General features: G+C 44.9%; 1 protein-coding gene across 1 annotated transcript; it reads right to left on the bottom strand.

Moving 5' to 3' along the window:
* Positions 1–15,756: 15,756 nt before the first annotated feature.
* Positions 15,757–21,248, bottom strand: LOC143121084 (extracellular calcium-sensing receptor-like). The gene is made up of 6 exons (XM_076281477.1): positions 21,085–21,248; positions 20,495–20,786; positions 18,010–18,828; positions 17,415–17,642; positions 16,929–17,052; positions 15,757–16,667 (listed from the first exon to the last, which is right to left on the bottom strand). Exons 1-6 carry the CDS (start codon positions 21,192–21,194, stop codon positions 15,757–15,759), a joined length of 2,484 nt encoding a protein of 827 aa, XP_076137592.1. The 5' UTR covers positions 21,195–21,248.
* Between the last annotated feature and the right edge of the window lie 488 nt (positions 21,249–21,736).

Here is a 21,736-nt window from a genome sequence, read left to right as displayed (position 1 = left end):
GCACAATGCAAATGGCCTATCCAACAGCAGTAGCCTATATAGTATGCGGCATGTCATTGGGGTTATCAAGTGGGCACCCTCATTCACCGATGTTTCGTTAAGTTAGGCCCACGACACCTCATGAAGGCTTAACAGTGAAACCAGCGTCCTGGAGACACTCCCCTCCATGCTACCACCATATTACCACATTGAAATATCCAATACTCAAAATACTCTTAACCAGCCCAGGCATGGTCTAAGTTGGCTAGGTCGGCCCGTCCCGTTGATGTGGACTGAACCATAAACCATAAAGAACCAAGTACACCCATCACAAACACAAAACAAATTAGCCAGTTAGCTTAGCCCATTATCTTAGGCCCCATCCCAAACACAAAACAAATTAGCCAGCAGTTAGCAGTTAGCTTACGCCCCATGCTGCCCCATATTACCACAACAAGCATCCAAATACCCTTAACCAACCTAGGCATGGTTTGAGTTGGCTAGGTCGGTCCGTCCCGTTGATGTGGACTGAACCATAAACCATAAAGAACCTTAGCCAAGTACCATCAACCTAGGCACAGTCCATCACAAACACAAAACAAATGAGCCAGTTAGCTTACCTTAGCTTGCGCCCCAGGAAGGGTAACTTCTCCTTACCCACCACCAAAACAAATGAGCCAGTTAGCTTACCTTAGCTTGCGCCCCAGGAAGGGTAACTTCTCCTTACCCACGACCAAAACAAATGGGCCAGTTAGCTTACCTTAGCTTGTGCCCCAGGAAGGGTAACTTCTCCTTACCCACAACCATTCGCTTGCCCGTTCTGCTGCTAAGGACATGTTACTAACCACCTGCCTTAGACTTCGACCACAAATGCCCAATTCAGACAGCAAGCCAATAGCAGATCTGGCCACAAACCCACGTGCACCGATTTCAATAGGCCTTAATCGTGCACTCCAACCTCGCTTAGCTGCCTCCTCTGCTATTTCAGTATATTTAGCTCTCTTCAGCTCATTGGCCACTTCCACTCGGTCTTCCCAAGGAACAGTGAGTTCAATGAAGTAAACTATCTTCTCTGAATCCGACCATAGAATTACGTCAGGACGTAGCTTAGTACTCACTATATGTGGAGGTACCGCCATCTGCTGGCCAAGATCAACCTTCATTTCCCAGCCCGCCCCATTTTTCAACTGGCCGGTTTTACACCTGGCCTTCGCGGAACAAGGTTTATCCCCCTGACGTACAAAGTTAATTTGCCTTACCCCTTTACTAGCTGCTAATGAATTGACTTCTCTTCTTTTATCCTCTATTGCCGCTGCCACACATTTCAATACCTGGTTATGACGCCACGTATACCGCCCCTGGGTGAGACTTACCTTGCATCCTGATAGGATATGGTGGAGACTGCCCACACACGAGCAAAGTATGCATTTATCATCCTCACCAAACCATTGACTTAAATTCTTGGGAGATGGGAGCACATCATATGTAGCACCTAACATAAATCTGATCTTACTAGCTTCCATGCCCCATAGATCTTTCCATTTAATCTGTCTTTTTTCCACCCCTTCCCAGTTCACCCACTGCCCTTGTTTTGCCTGCGACACTGCCTTAGTACATCTTACAGCCTCCTCCTGTCTATGCATTTCCTCCACTACCATTTTCCTCTTTTCTCCTGCAGAAGCCTTACTCCACAAGGGTTTACTTGCACCCACCCCTAGACCCCCCCGCCCGTGCTGCACATGGCCCATTATATCTCTATGCTTCAATGCTGATTGAGCTTGCTTAACTGCCTGCTCTGGGTTCCACTTCCTCCCTGCATTAACTGAGGGTGCAACTTTCCTCACCACTGGGTCCTTGGACTGAGTAAGAGTCAATTCCAATCTAGCCTTAGCACACTTAAATTCCTCTGTCAGACTAGATATTGGCAACTCTACAATACCCTTCCCATACAAGGCTACACTGCTTAAGCAGCGTGGGACTCCGAGCCATTTTCTGACAAAGGAGTTGATCATTTTTTCCAACCTCTCTACCTTTGACAGAGGAACTTCATAAACTGTCAATGGCCACATTAGCCGAGGCAACAAACCAAACTGCAAACACCACAGCTTGAGCTTACCTGGCAGCCCCGACTTGTCAATTTTTGCAATACCTTGCCTAGTGACCTGTCTCAAGTCTTCAACCTGTGATTTATCACTAAGGCTTGCATCATACCACCTTCCCAGGCTCTTCACTGGTTTCTCCAGAACTGTGGGAATCACCTCCTTATTTATAGCAAACTTCTTATCTGTTACCTTCCCTTTAATAATTGAGAGACTCCTAGACTTACTTGGTGTCACCTTCATTCTGGCCCATTGCAGATTACTATTTAACTTACCCAGCAACCTGTTGGTGCATGGAACGGTTGTCGTCAAGGTTGTCATGTCGTCCATGAAAGCCCGAATCGGGGGGAGGCGTGGCCCTCCCTGCAACTTCTCCCCGCCCACTACCCATTTTGAGGCCCTAATAATGACCTCCATTGCCATTGTAAAAGCAAGTGGGGAGATGGTACATCCGGCCATGATTCCCATCTCAAGTTGTTGCCAACCTGTGGTGTAATCAGCTGTAGTAAAACATAATTGAATATCCAGAAAGTATGCTTTTACTAGGCTTTTAATGCTACCTGGGATTCTGAAATAATCAAAGGCCTCCCACAACAGACTATGCGGCACAGACCCAAAAGCATTAGCCAAATCCAAGAACACAACGTGCAGGTCTCTCTTCTCACGCTTTGCTAATTGAATTTGGTGCCAAATCATGCTGGTATGCTCTAAGCACCCGGAGAAGCCAGGAATTCCAGCTTTTTGCACCGTGGTATCAATTAGTTTATTCCTTTCAAGGTAATTTGTCAGTCTCCGTGCCACCACACTAAAGAAAACCTTCCCTTCAACATTCAGTAGACTAATTGGCCTAAATTGATTAATCTCCACTGCGTCCTTTTCTTTGGGAATAAATATTCCCCCAGCCCTCCGCCAAGCCTTGGGAATACTCTGCTTTTTCCAAACTATCTTCATTAATTGCCATAAAAATCTTAAAACATCTGGTGCACTCTTATACAACCGGTAGGGCACTCCATTAGGTCCCGGGGCTGAAGAGGCCCTTGCACGTTTTATTACTTCTTGCACCTCTTTCCACCTTGGTGGACTATCGTCGCATTGGCTACTTAATTCACCAATAGGTGGGATATCAGCAGGAAGTACCATCTCCCTGAACCTCTCCCTATCTTTGTGCACTCCCTCTAAATACTCCTCAAGCTTCTGCTTAGGTTCCAAAAGACTACCACTCTTCTGCATTACGAATAAAGACTTAACAAACTTAAATGGGTCTTTATAGAATGCTAGTCGGGCTCGTGATTTCTTCTTCCTATTTTTCCTAATATTTTCAGCTCTTCTTAGCACTACTAACCGCTCCCTCACATCTGCCTGTAGACAGTCAATACCTTCCTTCTCATCATCTGTAGCTTTTCTCCACTGCTTCTTAAGCTGCCTCCTCTCCTTGATAAGTTTATCTATCTCCTGCTGGCGCCTAGATTTAACTACCTCATGTAGCCGTTTTGTCCTTCTCTCAATAGTCCCAAATCTTTCCTTACCATAGCTATAAATAATGTCTCCCATTTTCTCTAATTTGCTTTCAGCCGTCCCCTTGAGCTGACCCAGGATACTGACCAAATCACTATTAACATCTTCCCACATTCTACATTCTGCTGCGCCTGGCCATCTAACCCCAGGCCTATGACCATTAATCTTCTCCCTCCTTGGCTGACTGGCCTCTCTCTCTGCCTCAGTGCTAGAACTTACCTCAACAACAGGGGTACTGATGTCCTGCGAACTGTGGGTTTCTTCCTGTCGCTGGACTTCAACCGACTGACTTGATGCACTTCTTAAGAAATAGCTATCAATGCGGGGACCCTGTGTTCCCTCTACCAAGCACTTCTTTTTCCCTTGATGAATTTTCAGGCCCTTTAGACTTGTAACCTTCTGCCAACCACACACACACATCTGCAGCTTTTTCTCAGTTTTCTCTGAACTAGTGGCTTCCACAAACATGTTTTCCTTACTCGTAATCAAATTCGTTCCAGGGTCAGTAACCATGTCTATCACAAGTGAGTCATCTTCCGCCCCTGCTCTCGCTGACTCTAGGGGTATTTTTTCATTATGTCGTACTGTAGCTTAGTAGGGTGCAGCCCATAGCTTAGTGAAGCCTGGGCTACTGCCACAATGAGCTGCTAACCCATTGTAGCCCCGGCGGGGTCTATTCCCTCCTGTCAGCCGTCTTTCCGTGCTGTCACAAGGTCTTTCCCTAGTTGCCAGCTGCCCTATTCACAGCAGTCACTAGCCTACGCTAGCTTCAGCATTACATTAATACACAGGATTAGATGTTAAAATCCCTTGTGCCAAAATCCAAGGTAAAAACACATTCAGAAGCCCCTGCTCAAGTTTAACTTTAAAAAGCTACCCACAAATCCGCCAACAAATGGTCACAAGCACAATGCAAATGGCCTATCCAACAGCAGTAGCCTATATAGTATGCGACATGTCATTGGGGTTATCAAGTGGGCACCCTCATTCACCGATGTTTCGTTCTTCTGGGTCATAAAACAGACGAAATGACAGCGAAATAATAACTTCAACTTACCCCACGTTTTTGTATGTATTTTTGGCAACGCATGTTCATAATCCAACACTATCATGTGTTTCTCTATGGCAAAGGAATTTGTTCGACAAAGAAACACTTTTTTGCTTTTACTTTGTTAATGGCAATGCAATAAAAAGTTCACTAGCTCCTCCCGAACTTCCGTTTGTTACAAACGACATTTCACTAGTTCACATCCGTAATTTGCAAACAGATATAATAGCATAATAGAAAAGCATGTTTGGCGAAGTCTCTGGCCAGGGTCCTGAAGTGATTTGCGGGATCGTGCAGGAGTCAACTGCGCAGGCAGGAGTCGTGCAGGATTCCGCAATACACCCCAAAAAATGCAATAAAGATGAGGGACCCTATAGCCAGGACCACGCGAACAAATTCGACGCAAGAGCGCGAGGTGCGCTAATTCCCTCAGATCAGAGAGACTTGATCTGATATAAGAGTGATAGGCGTCGGAGGACAACGGGCAAGAGTTTTGAGCGCTTGATCGGACAGTCAGTTATTTGCCGCGTTGGTGGCTGCACCATAAAATATGTAACGGCCTGCTGGGATTCCGATTTGCGTTAGAACAGCGTTGAGCTGCGTTTGAAAGCGAGTAACGGAGCGTCCATAGTCTGGAGGGGGGATCTTTCCATGCGATTGAAAAACTATTTAGCCAAATTGTATAGGGCTGCAGGAGAGAGTAGATGTTGAAAATGACAGCCCAAACACGCGCGGTGTGAAGTTCAACATCTAATGCACCCTAATGTTTAGTAGGCTAGTAAGGCCTAAGCAATTAAAATAGGCTGCTGTAGCTAACTGCGGTAGCTATAACGGCAAGAGAAGTGATGAGCAGCAACACATTATTAGAGAGGATTCCGAGGAACAGGGCAGAGCTACACGCAGGTGCAGGTGCTCCCTTGGTCAGATAGGGAAGGCTTTAATATGCTGACACTCAATGAACACAGAGGAAGGCGAAAAAACTCCGACATTTAAACGAGAAAAATTCCTTCCTTGCCCTCTTGGCAATAAGCGACAGAGCAACAGCTCCTGTGTATCAGCTGTCTTACGGCCAACGCCGGCATTGAGTTAAAGCGATGCTCCCTTAAATACATTTGTGATCACCACATAGATTAAATTGTATTACTATTTAATGTAGACATGGTCTCAGATGAGATGCCGATACGGTAGCCTATAGGGTGGTGGCACCAATCCAGGGAAAGAGGGGTGAGGGACAACCAGGGACGCGGTCCCTGGCTGGGGAAAAACGCGGGCTCGAACGCGGTTCGCGCCGGCGGGAGATGATGGGGAAAGGGGAAAAAGTAGCGACGCGGTCGCTACGGGGGAAGGGGGAGGAGGTTGCGCAGCACCCTAGGTAGGCAAAGAGAAAAGTGGGGAGGGTTGATTAGCTGGAAAGAGAAAGAGGCCGCAGTAGCGGAAGGCAAGGTAGAGGGCTGCACGCGGGCTGCCATAACTTGCGAGTTGACTGAGCAGGGGGAAAGCTGTTTAGGAATAGAGAAAGAGGCCGCAGTAGCGGAAGACAAGGTAGTGGGCTGCACGCGGGCTGCCATAACTTGCGGAGTTGAAAAACATGTTGCATGAACAGAGGGGGAGACGCCGGAGGAACGGAGCTCTGCGCTGCGGCGCTGGTGCTCGGTTGATCGGCTATAGTAGGAGAGGAAAGATAAACTGATTGTTGGAGAAGGCGACGTAGGTCTGCTTTCCTTGCGAAACGAGGGCAATCGATCCTACATCCAACTCTGCTCTAATTAAAGATATGGTCCGCGGAGTAGCTCTCCTTGCAAGCGGAGTGACGCCGATGCTGCAACTTCGGCAGGTAGAGGCAGACTGCGAATAAATAACCTGTCTGATTGAAGGAGGCGTGGCAAATTCCGTCATGCTCCTCCCGAACTTCCGTTTGTTACAAACGCCATTTATTGTAGAAAATCATCTCTCGGGTCAAGTCAGGTCAGATCAGTTTGTGTCACAGATATAGAGCTCAGAAAGGTCCTTTTTCATCACTAAATAAAAAATGTAATTTATTTCTGTAAGGCATAAACCACATATGTCTGTAAATTGCTCAGCCCCAAAGTCCTCCTCCACCATAATTTTTATATTGCCAGGTTCAAGACTGTCTGGCCTACACATACATGAAAGTCATGTCCAGCTGACAGCTTGCTGTAGTGAGATAAATGTCAAAATATAAGAATTTCTATAATATGCTTTTTGTATTTTCAGAAAATCAGTAGTGAAAATGCCCTTAAAACAGTCTAGGGTTCTAAGGGTTAATAAACTTTTAGTAGGCACAGGTCGCGCTAGAAGCCATTCCTCACCATCTGTAAACTGGACACCATCCTTTCCAGCGGCTAAAACAACAGCTACGGGAGGCTCCTGTGCTGGCATACGCAAACTTTGAACTGCTGTTTATCTTGTACTAGTGCAGTGCCCGTTCAAACATGCCATTCCTGAAGAAAACCCGTAGCTCAATTACATGCCCACAGGTATGCCTGCTTTAAAAATAGGATGATGGGGAAACATCATTCCAGCTAAGCATTCAATAATGAATAGGCTACTGAATATTATAATATATTAGCCTATAATTAATGTGGCCTCTAATAGGCTACATGTGTAATAAATGTAGGCATGGCTGCATGTGACATTTCTACAGATCAGAATGACATAAGCCTAACAACTGTTTTGAGTTAAGGCTAAATGTGTATAGCTTACTGAATAACTTCCTAATGCTATTCGAAGCGTCAGTTTATTGCACATACTTTTATTTTGAGTGGTCACTACATACCCGCGTTTGATGGTATAGAATGTGTTGATATGCTTGCATAGTAACAGGTTCCGGGGTATCCAAGTGGCGGTGTTTGTGGATTCATTACACACTTTTACATGGTGTCAGAGATGGCTCACGGACTCCGACGCATCGACCCCTTGATATTTGATGAAAATGTTGCTGAAAACTGGATCAAGTTTAAGAGGGCATGGCCAGTCTATTGCTGTGTGGGCCTTGCAGCTAGTACAAAGAAGGTTCAGGCATACACTCTGCTAAACCTGGCTGGAGCCGATGCGCTGGATAAATACGACTCCTTTACGTTTGATGAAAACGAGGACAAAGAAGACCCAGAGGTATTGGTAAAGAAATTTGACGACATATGTCTACTGTTGAAAAATATCATAATGGACAGGCACGTTTTTAATACCACAAACCAGAAGGGGAAAATGTACAGTCATATGTGTCCACCTTAAAGTTACTTGCTAAGAAGTGCAACTTTGCTGCTTTGAATGAGGAGCTTATCAGAGATCGCCTGGTGTGCGGCATCCGTAGTGAGACGCTACGCTCGCAACTTCTGAAACAGAAAGACCTCACCCTGCCCTCTGCTGTCGAACTGTGCATGCTGCACGAACGTTCAGAGTGCGGCAACAAAGAACTGCGAAAGGAGGGAGAGGTGTGTGCAGTATCGGACGGGATTTGCTCAAATTGCGGCGGTAAACATGCAAATGACAGAGGACGCTGTCCTGCTTTCAATAAACGTTGCAATGGCTGTGGAAAAATTAACCATTTTTCAAAGTGCTGTAGATACAAAGCTGCAGAAGGCAAACCGCATAGGCCTACTACACCGAGGGGTTACACACACAGAGTAAATTAATTAGACTCACAGACAAACCTACCGGACTCCCAGGATGTGTTCTACTGTGAGAGTGTAGAGGTTGTAGCACAGAGAGATGAACTATTCACTACGTTCATTTCCACAGCAACAAATGAAGAAGTGAATGTTAAAATAGACACTGGATCAAAATATAACATTATGTCAAAAGCTACATTAAAGCGTGTGGACCCCATGGCAGCCATTGATCCCTCATTCACAGTTAATTTGATTGCATATGGTGGGCAGGTTATTCAGACCATGGGCTTTGCTACATTAAAGCTGAGCTGTGGTGACATTACATTTCAGATTGTGAGTCTGAATGTCAAATCACTTCTGGGACTCTCTGACAGTATTGGCAGATCCCTCTTGATGAAGAGTTATCAAAACTCACCACATTCATAACTCCAGCTGGCCGCTACCGTTTCCTCCGCATGCCTTATGGCATATCCACAGGTAGTGAGGTGTTCCAACGCTGCATGGAACAACTCTTTGCAGGGCTTCCATGTGAGATCATTATGGATGATGTCCTAGTATGGGGAAGGTCCGTGGAGCAGCATGACGAACGTCTCCACAAGATCATGGACAGGATGTCCGCCATCGGCATCAAACTTAACCCTGATAAATGCCGTTTCAGGGTGTCTGAGGTTCCCTATGCTGACAAGCCAAGGGGTCAAACCTGACCCTGAAAAAACTAAGGCCGTTCGCATGATGCCCTCACCACAGGACAAACTTGGATTGCAAAGGTTCCTTAGAATGACCAATTATCTGTCCAAGTTCATTCAAAACTACAGTGAGCTCACAGCACCACTGCATGGTCTCCTTCATCAAGACACAGAATGGTGCTGGCTTGAGCATCATGACGCTGCTTTCTAAAAACTGAAGGACGCACTGACCAGCCCACCAGTGCTGCAGTATTTTGACTTTGCCCAGCCAGTTGTGTTATCAGCTGATGCGTCCTAACATGGACTGGGTGCAGTTTGCCTGCAGCACAACAGGCCAGTGGCACTGAGTGCTGCTATGCGCAAATCGAGAAAGAGCTTTTGGCTTTGGTTTTCGCGTGCCAGAAGTTCCATGATTTTATATATGGGCGACCGGTAGTGGTGCAACGGATCATCATTGATCCGTGACCGGTTCGGACCAATTATTTTGGTTCGGCACACACATGATCCGCGGATTGATTTAGGAAAAAACAATTGTGCGCATGTTCAGTCCACACACAGCGTGGTCATGGCGAACGGAGGAGCTTGAACGTCCCGCGTCATTTAAATCCCCTGTTTGGGAGCATTTTGGTTTCCCTGTCAAAGTTAATGATGAAGGAAAGAGGTTAGTGGATAAAACCGTGACGGTGTGTAGGCACTGTGGCACAAGAAAGCCATACAACAGTGGAAACACATCTGCCATGGCCACGCATTTGCAGCGACATCACCCCGGTGTTTCACTGACAGGAGTGAAACCGAAAGCGGCTCAACAACCGCTTATCACCGCGGCATCTAAACAGCCCCTTCCTGCACAATCCGACCGGGCTAATGCTATCACAAACGCTATCAGTGTGTTTATAGGTGCAGACATGAGAACCTACAACCTATCAGTCATGTACAAGCGGGGCAAAGAGCTCTATGTGGCAGATACACTATCGAGATCGTACCTCCCCTCCACAGACCCTGCTGACGGCACTGATGGTTATCATGTCATGGCCATTGATGTGCTGTCCTCCAGACGGATGGAGGAGCTCAGAAAAGAAACGCTCAATGACCCCACCTGCAAGTGTCTGGCTGACATAATTTCAAGTGGTTGGCCAGCATCCTCCAAAAGCCTCCCACAGGCTCTGAAACCATACTACAGCATGAGGGAAGAGCTCACAAGTGATAATGGACTGTTGCTGAGAGGTCAGCACTTATGCCCAGTCCAATGGCTTGGCAGAGCGTGCTGTACGCTCGGCCAAACATCTCATGGAAAAATGTGCTCGCGAGGGGACTGACTTTCACGCAGCTCTCCTCAACCTGCGCAACACTCCGTGTGATGGCCTACCCTCACAGGCCAAACGCCTGCTGTCACGCCGCACAAGGTCTCTGATCCCTTTGACTAAGTCCATGCTGCTCCCCACTGTACAGCAGGGTGTTCACTATGCACTCACAAAAATCAGACAGAGGGGGAAAGAACACCACGACAAGTCAGCACGTGAGTTGGACCCTCTGGAACCAGGCCAGACAGTGAGGATGCAAACGGCACGGGGCTATGACAAGCTGTCCACGGTGATAAGAAGAGCCTCACAACCCAACAGCTAGTGTGTCAAGGCTGGGGAGACAACCTACGTACGGAACCGTTGTCATCTCCTGAAGACCTCAGAGACCACCAGTGGTCAACACAAGGGCCCCCGGCATCAAAGCCAGTCTGAGGAAGGGCACCTAGCAACACAACAGGACTCAACACCCCCTGAGGCGTCCACCAATACTGAAGAACCTTCTACACCACAGGTTCCCTGCAGTCCCATGGTGAAGACGGGAGGAACAGAGCAAGGGACTTCTCGATGTGGACGTGTATTAAAGCCCAACTTGAAATACCTGGACTTTGACACTTAATTTACTTTTATATAGCCTTGCTTTATCTTGTTACATGTTGTCTTGTTTCCTCAGGTTGTCAAGGACGTTCTCACTATGCACTGGGACAGGTAAGTAGGCAATGTGTTTTTATAAGTTCAGCTTACCATGTTGATCTACCTCACAAGAACTTAAGCTACAGTATTATCTTAAGAAGGGGGATGTAGAATGTGTTGATATGGTTGCATAGTAACAGGTTCCGGGGTATCCAAGTGGCGGGTTCTAGAACAGGAAGTGGTGTGTTCGGACGGATGTATCATGCAGCAGACGTACAGTAAAGAGCTCCGTATTGGTTTCAACCTAACAGTGTTTGTGGATTCATTACACACTTTTACAGATGGCGTGATAAGTGATGTCGCTCAGTCTGCAAGTTGTTGTCTAACGTTGGCTATGTGGCATTAGCCTATCGCTTGTTTCAATTTGGGACCTTGCAGTCGGAATTGTCGTTTGTTTAGTCAAAGTCAGTACGTAAATAAGCTTATTTTGAAATATTCATTCAAAAATCTTCAAAGTCGAGAGTGCACACCTTTGTGCCACGCGCGAGCCACATACAAAATCTCAGGTCAGTTTGACAAACGGTCAGCGAGATATGCGTGCCACGGACACACAAACACACAGACGCTTCTTGCTTTATAGATAGATACTGATGCCAGTAACTGTGGCTTGGGAGCTGGGCTAGCTCAGCAGCAGGGTGGGGTCGAACATGTGATCGCATATGCGAGTTGTAGTCTCCACCCTGCTGAACACATGATGCCAATTATAGCTAGTTCAAACTTGAGCTACTTGCACTGAAATGGGCACTAGGGGTCTTGTAGTCACTATACAGTAGTCAGTATGCTGATGTGCTGTCCCGTTTTCCTAGTGTCAAACCCGACCACCCCAAGCCTAGGCCTCCTAAAGAAGAGCTACTTGTGTGTGTTGTAGGTATACGTGTATAAGTGGGGGAACAGTCTCATCCACAGGGTTGGGGGTGGGATCCGGTTCGATGGAGGTGGCTGCATGAGCGGGACCATGCCCTACAAGTAATTGGTCGTAGTCTAGCAGAAAACAGGTTACCAAGGGGAGACGGAAGCATCCGAGGGGGTGCATCGATTATTTAGCCAATGGGACAAGCTGGAGTTGCGGGAGGGTATTATTTGATGTGTAGACCAAGATTTCCATACTAATAAGCTCTATACACAGATTTTAGTCCCCACCACCCAAGCCTTCTCACTCTTGGAAGCATTCCATTGTCACACAGGCCACCAAGGGAAAGAAAAGACTATCCTTCCTGCGGAGGAGTTTGTATTGGGGCAAGATGGAAGTGTGCGGGTTGGATTCAGACTTCTCCTCACTGTGTCCTGCGGAAGTCAAGGAAGACCCAAAGGTAGAGCCCCACTAGTACCTATGTTAACCAGTGCCCCATTACAGATCCTGGCTATAGACTGACCCTCATTAGGCCCACTGACCGTTTTCATAATATATATGTGATTTGATTTTTTTGCAAAATTTGCTTGGGCAGACCCAACATTTGATCACGAGTCGGGCTCTTTGGAGTCATGTAATTCATCCGTTTGGCTGTCCTGTTCATTCCGACCAGGGGGCCAATGTTGAGTCTGACTTAATGACTTAATACATGAACTGTGCAATTTATATGGATCTCAAAAAAGCCGCACCTCCTACTACCACCCACAGGGGAATAGTGGGTGTGAAAGATTTCTTTTGAAAGTTTTTGGAGGTGGACCAACGGACAAAATGGGCAGAATATTTACCGGCCTTGGTCCAAGCGTATAACAACAGTATCCCATAGGTATCCCATTCAATAGGGTACGCCCCAACGTACTTAAAGGATAATTCCGGTATTTAGCACTTTGAGTCCCTTTTCTGGTTTGTTTTGAATGAACTAGAGTGGTGGACACAGAAATTTTGACGATGGGCCGTGTCTCGACTTTTCTGACTCGTTTTGAATTGCCTTTGACTACTTCAGAGTGGCTGCCTAAGGGCATGCACATGTCCTTAAAACAACCCCTTAATGTTCGTTTTCAAAACGGTGCAACTCACCGAGTGGTCAGTGGTGTTCGTTGATGTTCCAAAACAAGTAGCGTAGCGAAATACAGTTTCTGTCATGTTTTATTTGGTATTTTGTAAAATCCCATTGATTTCTGTTGGAAGACTCATTGCACGTTGATATTACTGCGCCACCGGAAACGGGGGCTGTTTACATTTGGTTGTAGTCTTTCCGCAAGACCTTTTTTTACTGTCTATGCTTCAGGCTCAAATATTGAGCGGAAGTTTATATGCGGTTGTGAGGTGTCTGAAAAAATAGTTCCACAATAGCAAATAACACGGCATTACATTATTACATATATACATTGCGCCGATATATTTGATTTTAATAATCAACGAACACCACTAACTACTAGGTGAATTGCACAGTTTTTAAAACGAACATTAAGGGTTGTTTTAAGGACATGTTTGTGCATGCCCATATAGGCAGCCACTCTGAAGCAGTAAAGGCGATTCAAAACGAGTCAGAAAAGTCAAGACAGGACCAATCGTCAAAATTTCGGTGTCCACCACTCTAGTTCATCCAAAACAAACCAGAAAAAGGACTCAAAGTGCTAAATAACGGAATGATCCTTTAATGTTTGGGAGACATGTAAGGCTCCCAGTTGAATTTATGATGGGGACAGTGGGTGAAACAACAGAGAAGTACTGTAGAGTGGGTGGCGCGGCACCATGAGCATCTTGTTTATGCCTATTCCAAGGCTTTTGATAATATGTAGAAGGCCGCTGAGAAAAATAAGAGGTTGCACGATCAGACTACCACGGAAGTGCCCCTTTTGCCTGGGGAGCGTGTGTTGATCTTGAACTGAAGAAGACAAGGGAAGGGGAAATTACAGGACAGGTGGGAGGATCGCCCATAAGTGGTGATTGGACAAACCCGACCCAACCATCCTGTCTACAAAGTTAGGCCTGAGTGCGGAGATGGGCCCGAAACCATCTCCGGCCATGCCTTGGGGAAAGAAGACTGTTTTCTGCAGCTCCAGCCAGAGGGAGAGTGGGCCGTTGCCTGCCGTAACCACTGTGGGCTTATTGCTGTTTGTTGACTGAGCCAATGCCGCTGCTGCAGGCTTTCTGTGTTGCCTGTTGACCTACTTCGGAGGTGCGACTTATTATCGCCCTCTGCCCAGTTGAGTACACGCCCCTTAAATCTGAATTTGATCTGGGCTGCGGTATCGGGAGGAGATAAACAATTCACTGCTGTCTGGATTGGGGCTATTGCAAGATCATATTAGAGTTAGACATTTGAAAAGAATATTCCCAGTATTTTACATGGACTCAATTGCATCGTATTCAATTACCGTGTTCAATTGCATACATGTACATGTCACACGTCACGTTGTGAAACAATAAGGCTGCCATGCTAGTGTAGCCGGGGGCTACGCCCCCAACTAGATTACACAGCACTGTTCAATCAAAGCAATGCACTTCCAGCATTAAAATGGCTTTAAATAGCAGCCATTGCCGGCTTCTTTGCGGCCTGACTTCTTGGAGTGTACCTCCCTATTAGATCACTGGTGGTTGACAGGTTCCTATTGTCGGCGCTGAACCCCAGGCAAACATTCCGCCACTTCCCCCTGTTTAAGCCTTGATTGTCCGAATCAGGAAGGCTTGGTGCGACGATGACTGGGTGAAAGACGAGCTTTCTTAGAGTTGGTAGCCTACAAGGAAGAACTCCCGTTAATGCCACAGCTGTTTTGCCATATGTATTTGGTTTTCTGTGATTGGTGTAACTTGTTTGTTACACGGCTGGTGTAGGCTATGCTTGGCTTGTCCTGTCGCCTATGAATGTATGTCCGTGTCCTTGGTCTTTTTTTGGATACGTGTGCTGTTTCTTTTGTTTTGTTTGTCAAACCAACTGTGTTCGTTCAATCCCTCCTAAAAATTTAACAACAGTCTCTTTCCCTCATAGCTCATTAGTCCTGTTGCTGGAGAGTTTATACGCATCAGGCCCATGGATGGTGCAAGCCCTTTTTCTTCCTCCCCTATGTTCACTGCATGCTTAGCGAGGCTTTCTGGTGTTTACCCATAAATGTGTGCCTGCACTATTTGCTTGCTGTGAGTGTGGATAACCGTGTGTTTGGTGTGTGTGAATATTGTCTCTTGCACAGGTGAGGGATGTCTTGGGGTCCTCCTTCGCCCTCCAGTGGCGCACCTGATGCTCTCTCTCTCCACAGCGGCATTGACTAGAACATACATATCTATAACTAAGCTATCTAGTTTTTCAGACTGCAATTATTAGGTGTGATTGATATGATATCAGTAGCTCCATTTATTGTTACATATTTATTGGACCTGTAATAAGATATATATTTTTACTAATTGGCTTCCTTCCCCAGCTTATTATCCCACTAAAGGTCAATAAAATACTGAACTTGAATCTGATCTCTGCTCTCTTCTGTGTTACTTACGAACTTGTTAAACTAGCTTAGGACTGTCAGGTGGGATTTCCTCCCCTCCTTTTGTCCCTCTGGGTGGCGTAGTCGGGTCATTGTAATTTCGGGGCTGGTGTTGGCCCCGGTCACACTAGAATGCTTCATCAGCCAGGAAAGCCCAAGTAAGACCTGTTGCTGGTATGCTTCTAAGGCCGGTGAGGCTAATGTCATTTGCGCGACTGATGGGTTTGTAGTCAAGTCAAGTTTATTTATATAGCGCATTTCATAAATAGAGATCATTCAATGTGCTTTAGTCGTTGTAATTACGAACGTTCACAATGTTGTAATTCAGTAGTTACGAGACAAACTGCACATTTCTTTACATGAAAAATGTCTTTGAAATTGACAAACATCATGTGTAATTCAAGGCACTGGTCTTAACAGTCATTATTTAGGAGAACCTCGTCTCATGAGTCCCTTCTTTGTGTTCTTCTCTGGATGCAGGAGAATTATGTAGCATTTTGGAGCAAATATGGCTATGAGCAGACCAAAGCTTGAAGCCAGGATAGCAAAGATTTCAACTACATCTGCATATTTACCAGGGGAACTAATATAGGCAGGAACAAAAGCAATCCACACAGCACAAAAGATGAGCATGCTGAAGGTAATGAACTTGGCCTCATTGAAATTATCTGGGAGGTTTCTTGCTAAGAAAGCTAACAAAAAGCTAATGGCTGCTAGAAGGCCTATGTAGCCCAACAATGTAGCAAAACCTGCCACTGAGCCCACTGCACATTCAAACACAATCTTGGAGCTCTGATAGTGAGTGTTTTTGTGAGGGGTAGGAGAGGCAGTGGAGAGCCAGATCACACAGATGGCCACTTGGAGAGATGTAAGGACGATGACAGTGGCTCTTTGCTGGGCTGCCCCAAACCACTTCATGGCCCCTTTTCCTTCAGGTCTTGAGGCCTTAAAAACTGCAATCACAACCATTGTCTTGACCAGAATGCTAGAGACACAGAGTACAAAACTGATACCAAATGCTGCATGGCGGAGCTGACAGGTCCATTGCCTGGGCTGGCCAATGAATAGCAGTGCACACAGGAAACAGAGTTTTAGTGAAAGCAGAATCAGGAAGCTCAGTTCGGAGTTGTTGGCTCGTACTACAGGAGTATGACGGTGGTGAACAAATATAGCAAGAACCACAGTAGAGGCACATGCACCAAACAAAGACACTGATGTCAATGAGATGCCCAAGGCCTCTTCATAGGAGAGATACTCAACCTCCTTCGGGATACAGATATCTTTCTCAAAGTTTGACCAGAATTCCACTGGACACTTAAAACATTCAATGGCATCTGATGAGACAAAACATAGAGAGCAGAAACATTCAAGAAGGAGAGGATGAAAGGAATAATTGTACTTGCCTGTTCAATGATTTTGGGAAAAGCTATTAAAATGGCCCCAAAACCAATGACAAAAAAAAAAACGAAAACTTTACAATAGGAACATAGCATGCATGAAAAGGCCCTAATTTAATGACAAAGTATTTTGTTAAAACCAGTTAATTGACACCGGAAGCACTTTTGGTTTCACATTTTGTTGAATTCACAGTTTACCTGAGATGTTACTGATCTCTCCATCTGCACAAGGGAGACAATCAAAGCAGCAGACAGGTAGTCCTTTCCTTCTGGCTTTTCTAGTTCCCGGGTGGCAGGGCTCACTGCACACTGACCTAGGAGGCTGTACATAAAAGTGCATGGAATTCCCTCTTCAATTGTACAAAGTGTGGTCTATGTATGGTACTTAATTTAGTCCTAAATGTAATGCTTTCACAATTTCACAATTTGCAATACATCACCTCGTTTAAAAGGGCTGTGTGTAGCTTTCTTAGTTAAACACATTGAAAAATGATCTAGGAGTTAGTTTCAAATGGCGCTCTCTCATAATACCACTTTGTACCTCCAAGGGTCACTGTACATGCAGGTCAATGGAAGAGTGCCATCACGAAAGTAATGGTGCACCCAAGACTTAATTCTACACATAGCGCCTTCTGTATTATTTCAGAAGATATTCATAACTTCAGAATTACTATATGAAATCACTTTGTTTAATTCAAAGTTCCAGGTGAGTTTGCCTTCATCCAGATGGAATGTTTTCCCAGTGGGTTGTGATTCATCAACAATGCCCACTGTTCTGGTCTTCATTGTGCCGTCTGGCATCCCATACCAGTTGAAGATATCATAGATGGCCAAGGCTTCACCAGTTTTATCAAAAGACACCTGATCCCCAAATCCTGTGGTAAAGTTCACTGCCTGTAAGTAGTGAAGTAACTTCAGCCCAGACATTGAAAGAAAACAAAAGCAGATAAATTAATTTAGTGTCAGTTCCTGATATTATAACCATTACAATCATGATATGGTTGGATACTTGTAAAGGTATGTGTTGTGAAAAAAAGTCTGATGTTAGCAACATGACAATGAAGAAACATGCATTTTTACATTTCTTCTTCATTCATTCTGTTTTTCTATTTAATTAGGTATTTAATATTTTCACATTTCACTTAAAGAGGAATATGTTACATCTAAAACTAAAATGCTAAACAATAGAAACATCAACTGATATGATTCATTACTTAGCATTGTGCTCAGCCCTAACTTTATACTTGTTTGTGTCAAAAATGTGGAAGCACATGTGTACCTGCCAGGGTTGAATGTCATGAGGACTAGCACAGCTATTCCCTTTAAAGGGCCCTTGCCCAGGGACACAGCTCATCAGGTTGTGGAGAGAATGTGCCAGGGAATAGACTGCTTTATAGACATTATAGGAGACTCTGAGGTCAGAGACATCGCTGTATGCCAAATCAGCTTTGCTCAGGTCCTCCTCTCCTGTACACACTCTTCCCTCAGATAAGGCCAAGGCCTCTTCTGGCTCAAACCTGCAGTTGAACATTTCCTGCCAGAACTTCCTCACCATACTGTTCTTATGGTCATTGTTGGGGCGAACACTCAATAGAAATTCTTTGAGTCCCTCAATCTCACCACGCCGGATGACAATGCCCAGAGTGCCTCTGAGAAAGGGGAGCATGCGTGAGGTAAGGAGCAATGGAGAGAAGGACCATGCCTCACTGGCAATCCACTGCCGTATCACGTTCTGTCGAGCTACCTCATCCATGAGTGGTAGAAGGTAAGGCTCAGTAGAGAAGGCCACGATCACACGTGACGTAGATGTCTTAATCACTTGCATGATCTTTCTGATCTCCACCATATCATTGTCTTTCGGCAATACTTCTGAAAAGGCTATACAACCACCAAATGCAGTGACATCCTGATGGAAAGACTGAGCAGCATGTCGGCCATAGTCATCATCACTATAGATAAGACCCACCCATGTCCATCTGAAGTGCTGTAATATCTGAATCATAGCTCTCACTTGGAAGGCGTCACTGGGAATAGTCCTGAAAAAAGAGGGGTAGCGCTGTCTATCACTTAAGCAGGAACAGGTGGCAAAGTAGCTCACCTATAAAAGAAAAAAAATATATAGTAAGTTAATATATTACATTAGTTATCATACTTTTATTTACAAATTTTCATTTTCAAAAAGCAACATTTCAAGTGTGTGAAAAAAAACACACATACAACACAGACATTTCATAGACATTTCTCAACGCAGCTTTTCAGAACATTGAACATGCCGTCCATTGAGGATGGCAGCGTGAAAGGGATGAAATTGATACTAGGCTACCTCACACCCCCATCTAAATGCAATATCCCCTTAATTTATACCATTCATTAACAAATGTAATGTACAGTAAATCAGTTTTCTAGGCCAAGTATACTTGTGTATACAAGGAATTTGGTCTCTGCATTTATCCCATCCGTGAATTAGTGAACACACAGAGCACACAGTGAACACACAGTGAACACACAGTGAGGTGAAGTTCACACTAATCCAGAGCAGTGAGCTGCCTTGCTACAACGACGCTCAGGGAGCAGTGAGGGGTTAGGTGCCTTGCTCAAGGGCACTTCAGCTGTTCCCACTGGTCGGGGATCGAACCAGCAACTCTTCGGTTCCAAGTCCGAAGCCCTAACCAGTAGGACACAACTGCCCATAATAAATGGCAAGATAGAATAGGATTAAAATTAAATAATTAGAATAAGGACAAACTATTAATACATTGTGATCAATATATTGTAATGACACTTCACAAAGAATTTTTTTGCTGTCGGAAGATTTCTTAATTATTACTGTGAGTAACCGTATCTGTCGTGGTTGAAATGTAGTCAATAGAAAGAACTAGTGTGATAGACACATTTGTGGATCAAATAATGCTTCTTACATTCCAACATGTCCATGTTTAACACTAGCAAGCCAGTGGGGTATACTACGAAGCACGTTAGACATATCTAGGCTATGTAGACATATCGAGGCTTGACAAAGCCTTGACTCAGGCAGGGGTATACCTTAAGTGATACTACGATAGCAGTTATGTGATATATTTGTCAAACTAGGCTTTCAGCTCAGATCTGTGCGCGTTCTCGGTGTTGGGATGACGTTGGCCAATCGTGAAACGTGGAGACGCACAAGACCGCCTCTATTAAAAAACAATTACTTCCGCATTTATGAGCGATATTGTAGTCTGCACTGCGGTCATTTTTTGTGTCTAACCTATAACATCAAATAAATCAATTGTCATCAGTTGTTGTATGGTATGCACGTCCATTAGTGGGATATTTGCACGCACAGCACTATTAAAGCGCATTCGAGATCCAAAATGTTAGTAGAGGCGGAGCTCCACCTGTAAGATATATGACAGAATCCTACACGTGAGATAACTTAGTTTTTAAGACAATTGATTGGTCAGTGGGCGGTAGATTACACGATTTTATAATTTAGCACATAACCTCCTCCCGACCAGGTTTGGTTGACAGCATAAGATACCATGGTGATATAGCGACACTAAAACAGATCCACTTTCGTGTCACAGCATACCCTGACTTTGAGCGCAACATACCTCGCTAACCCACTAATCGAGATTCGTAGTATACCCCACAGGACATCTGTTAGGCCAAAAATATTTACATATCATAGATATTTCTCAACGCAGTTTTTCAGAACATTGAACATGCAGTCCAGTGCACAAGTGAATCTCGTTTTTAATACATTCGTTTCCTCCAGCCCGTACCATTGGGATGTGGAACAGACCCATCACACTAGAAATGGCGATAGAGTGCGTCGACACAGAATCTCCCACGATTCCCAAAACAGAAGGCAGCCTCCTGCAGCTAGATGAAGACAGAGTTTTTTGTGCTCCACTAATGAGAGTTGTTGCGGCGCGGAAGGCCACTCCGAGATTGATACAGTTGTCATAAATGCTATAACCCAGAGAGATGTTGGGAAGCAGATGTGGATTTCGGTTCACTTCATTTATGGCAAATGCCATTGTTTGTGCCCACTTAAAACCATGTAAATAAAACCTGGTAGATGGACAGACAAAACAATAAAACATTCATCAATGACATCAATATGATAACACTAATAATAACAATAGACCCTAGACAGTGGTTCTGTCATGCAACTGTCAACAGTAAGTAATGAGATTACTGCAGAGAGAGAAGAGGCATCTTTTCACTGTTTACCTAGTGTTCCTATAGGACATTTTATGTTTTGTTTTTTTTTACTTGCACTGCATGAGTGTGAATTTAACAAAACTGTCATAACCAAGCCTATGCAAGCATTAAGAGACTTAATCTAATTGACCATTTATTGACTCACTCATGACACCAAGGCTGTGCTGGTTTAGTGCTGAAAGTTAGCTCTGGAAATACAGAGAACAAATAGATCTCAAACAGTCCCCCTATGATCACATCTCCATCCTGGTGCATCCCAGTCAGATTGAACTGCTCCCGTAGCTGGCAGAGGTCAGATGTATCAGAGCTGGAGGTGAGGGTGGGAGAGAGAAGAGTGGCTGCTGCCACTGTCCAGGCCAGCAGAAGGAGACCCAGAGAAACCTGTGTGACCTCCTTCATTTTCTTGTCTGACTCTGTTTTGCATCCTCACTCTCTCAAATAGTGAGCTAAATCAGAGTGTCATGTCATTTTAGAGGCAACACCCACAGTTTGGGCGTACCTGCAATACCCATGAGAAAAGACTAATTGCTGTCACATTATTATAATATTAGGTTCTGTATAAAGAAATGAACTGTATTTGTCTTGTTGGTGTAGAGGATTACGTGCATATCTGATGTCAGTAATAAACATCTGAATACCCAAATAGTCTTCTGTTACATTAATGGGCAACTTACAATCTCAATGTTACTGCAAATCCACTTTAAATCTTAGTGTGAACATTGTGTCTCCCAAATGTCAAATATGTGTGTAAGACCACATTTTATACATTGTCCAGTGTAGTGGGTGCAAAAACCCTA

This window comes from Alosa pseudoharengus, unplaced genomic scaffold (assembly GCF_046254945.1).
Source record: "Alosa pseudoharengus isolate Yale_2024_CS ecotype anadromous, Long Island Sound unplaced genomic scaffold, YU_APseudo_1.1 YU_APseudo_1.1_scf_13, whole genome shotgun sequence".
Classification (NCBI taxonomy): Eukaryota; Metazoa; Chordata; class Actinopteri; order Clupeiformes; family Clupeidae; genus Alosa; species Alosa pseudoharengus.
Note: the sequence above shows the minus strand (reverse complement) of the source record. Positions and strands in the feature narration are given on the sequence as shown.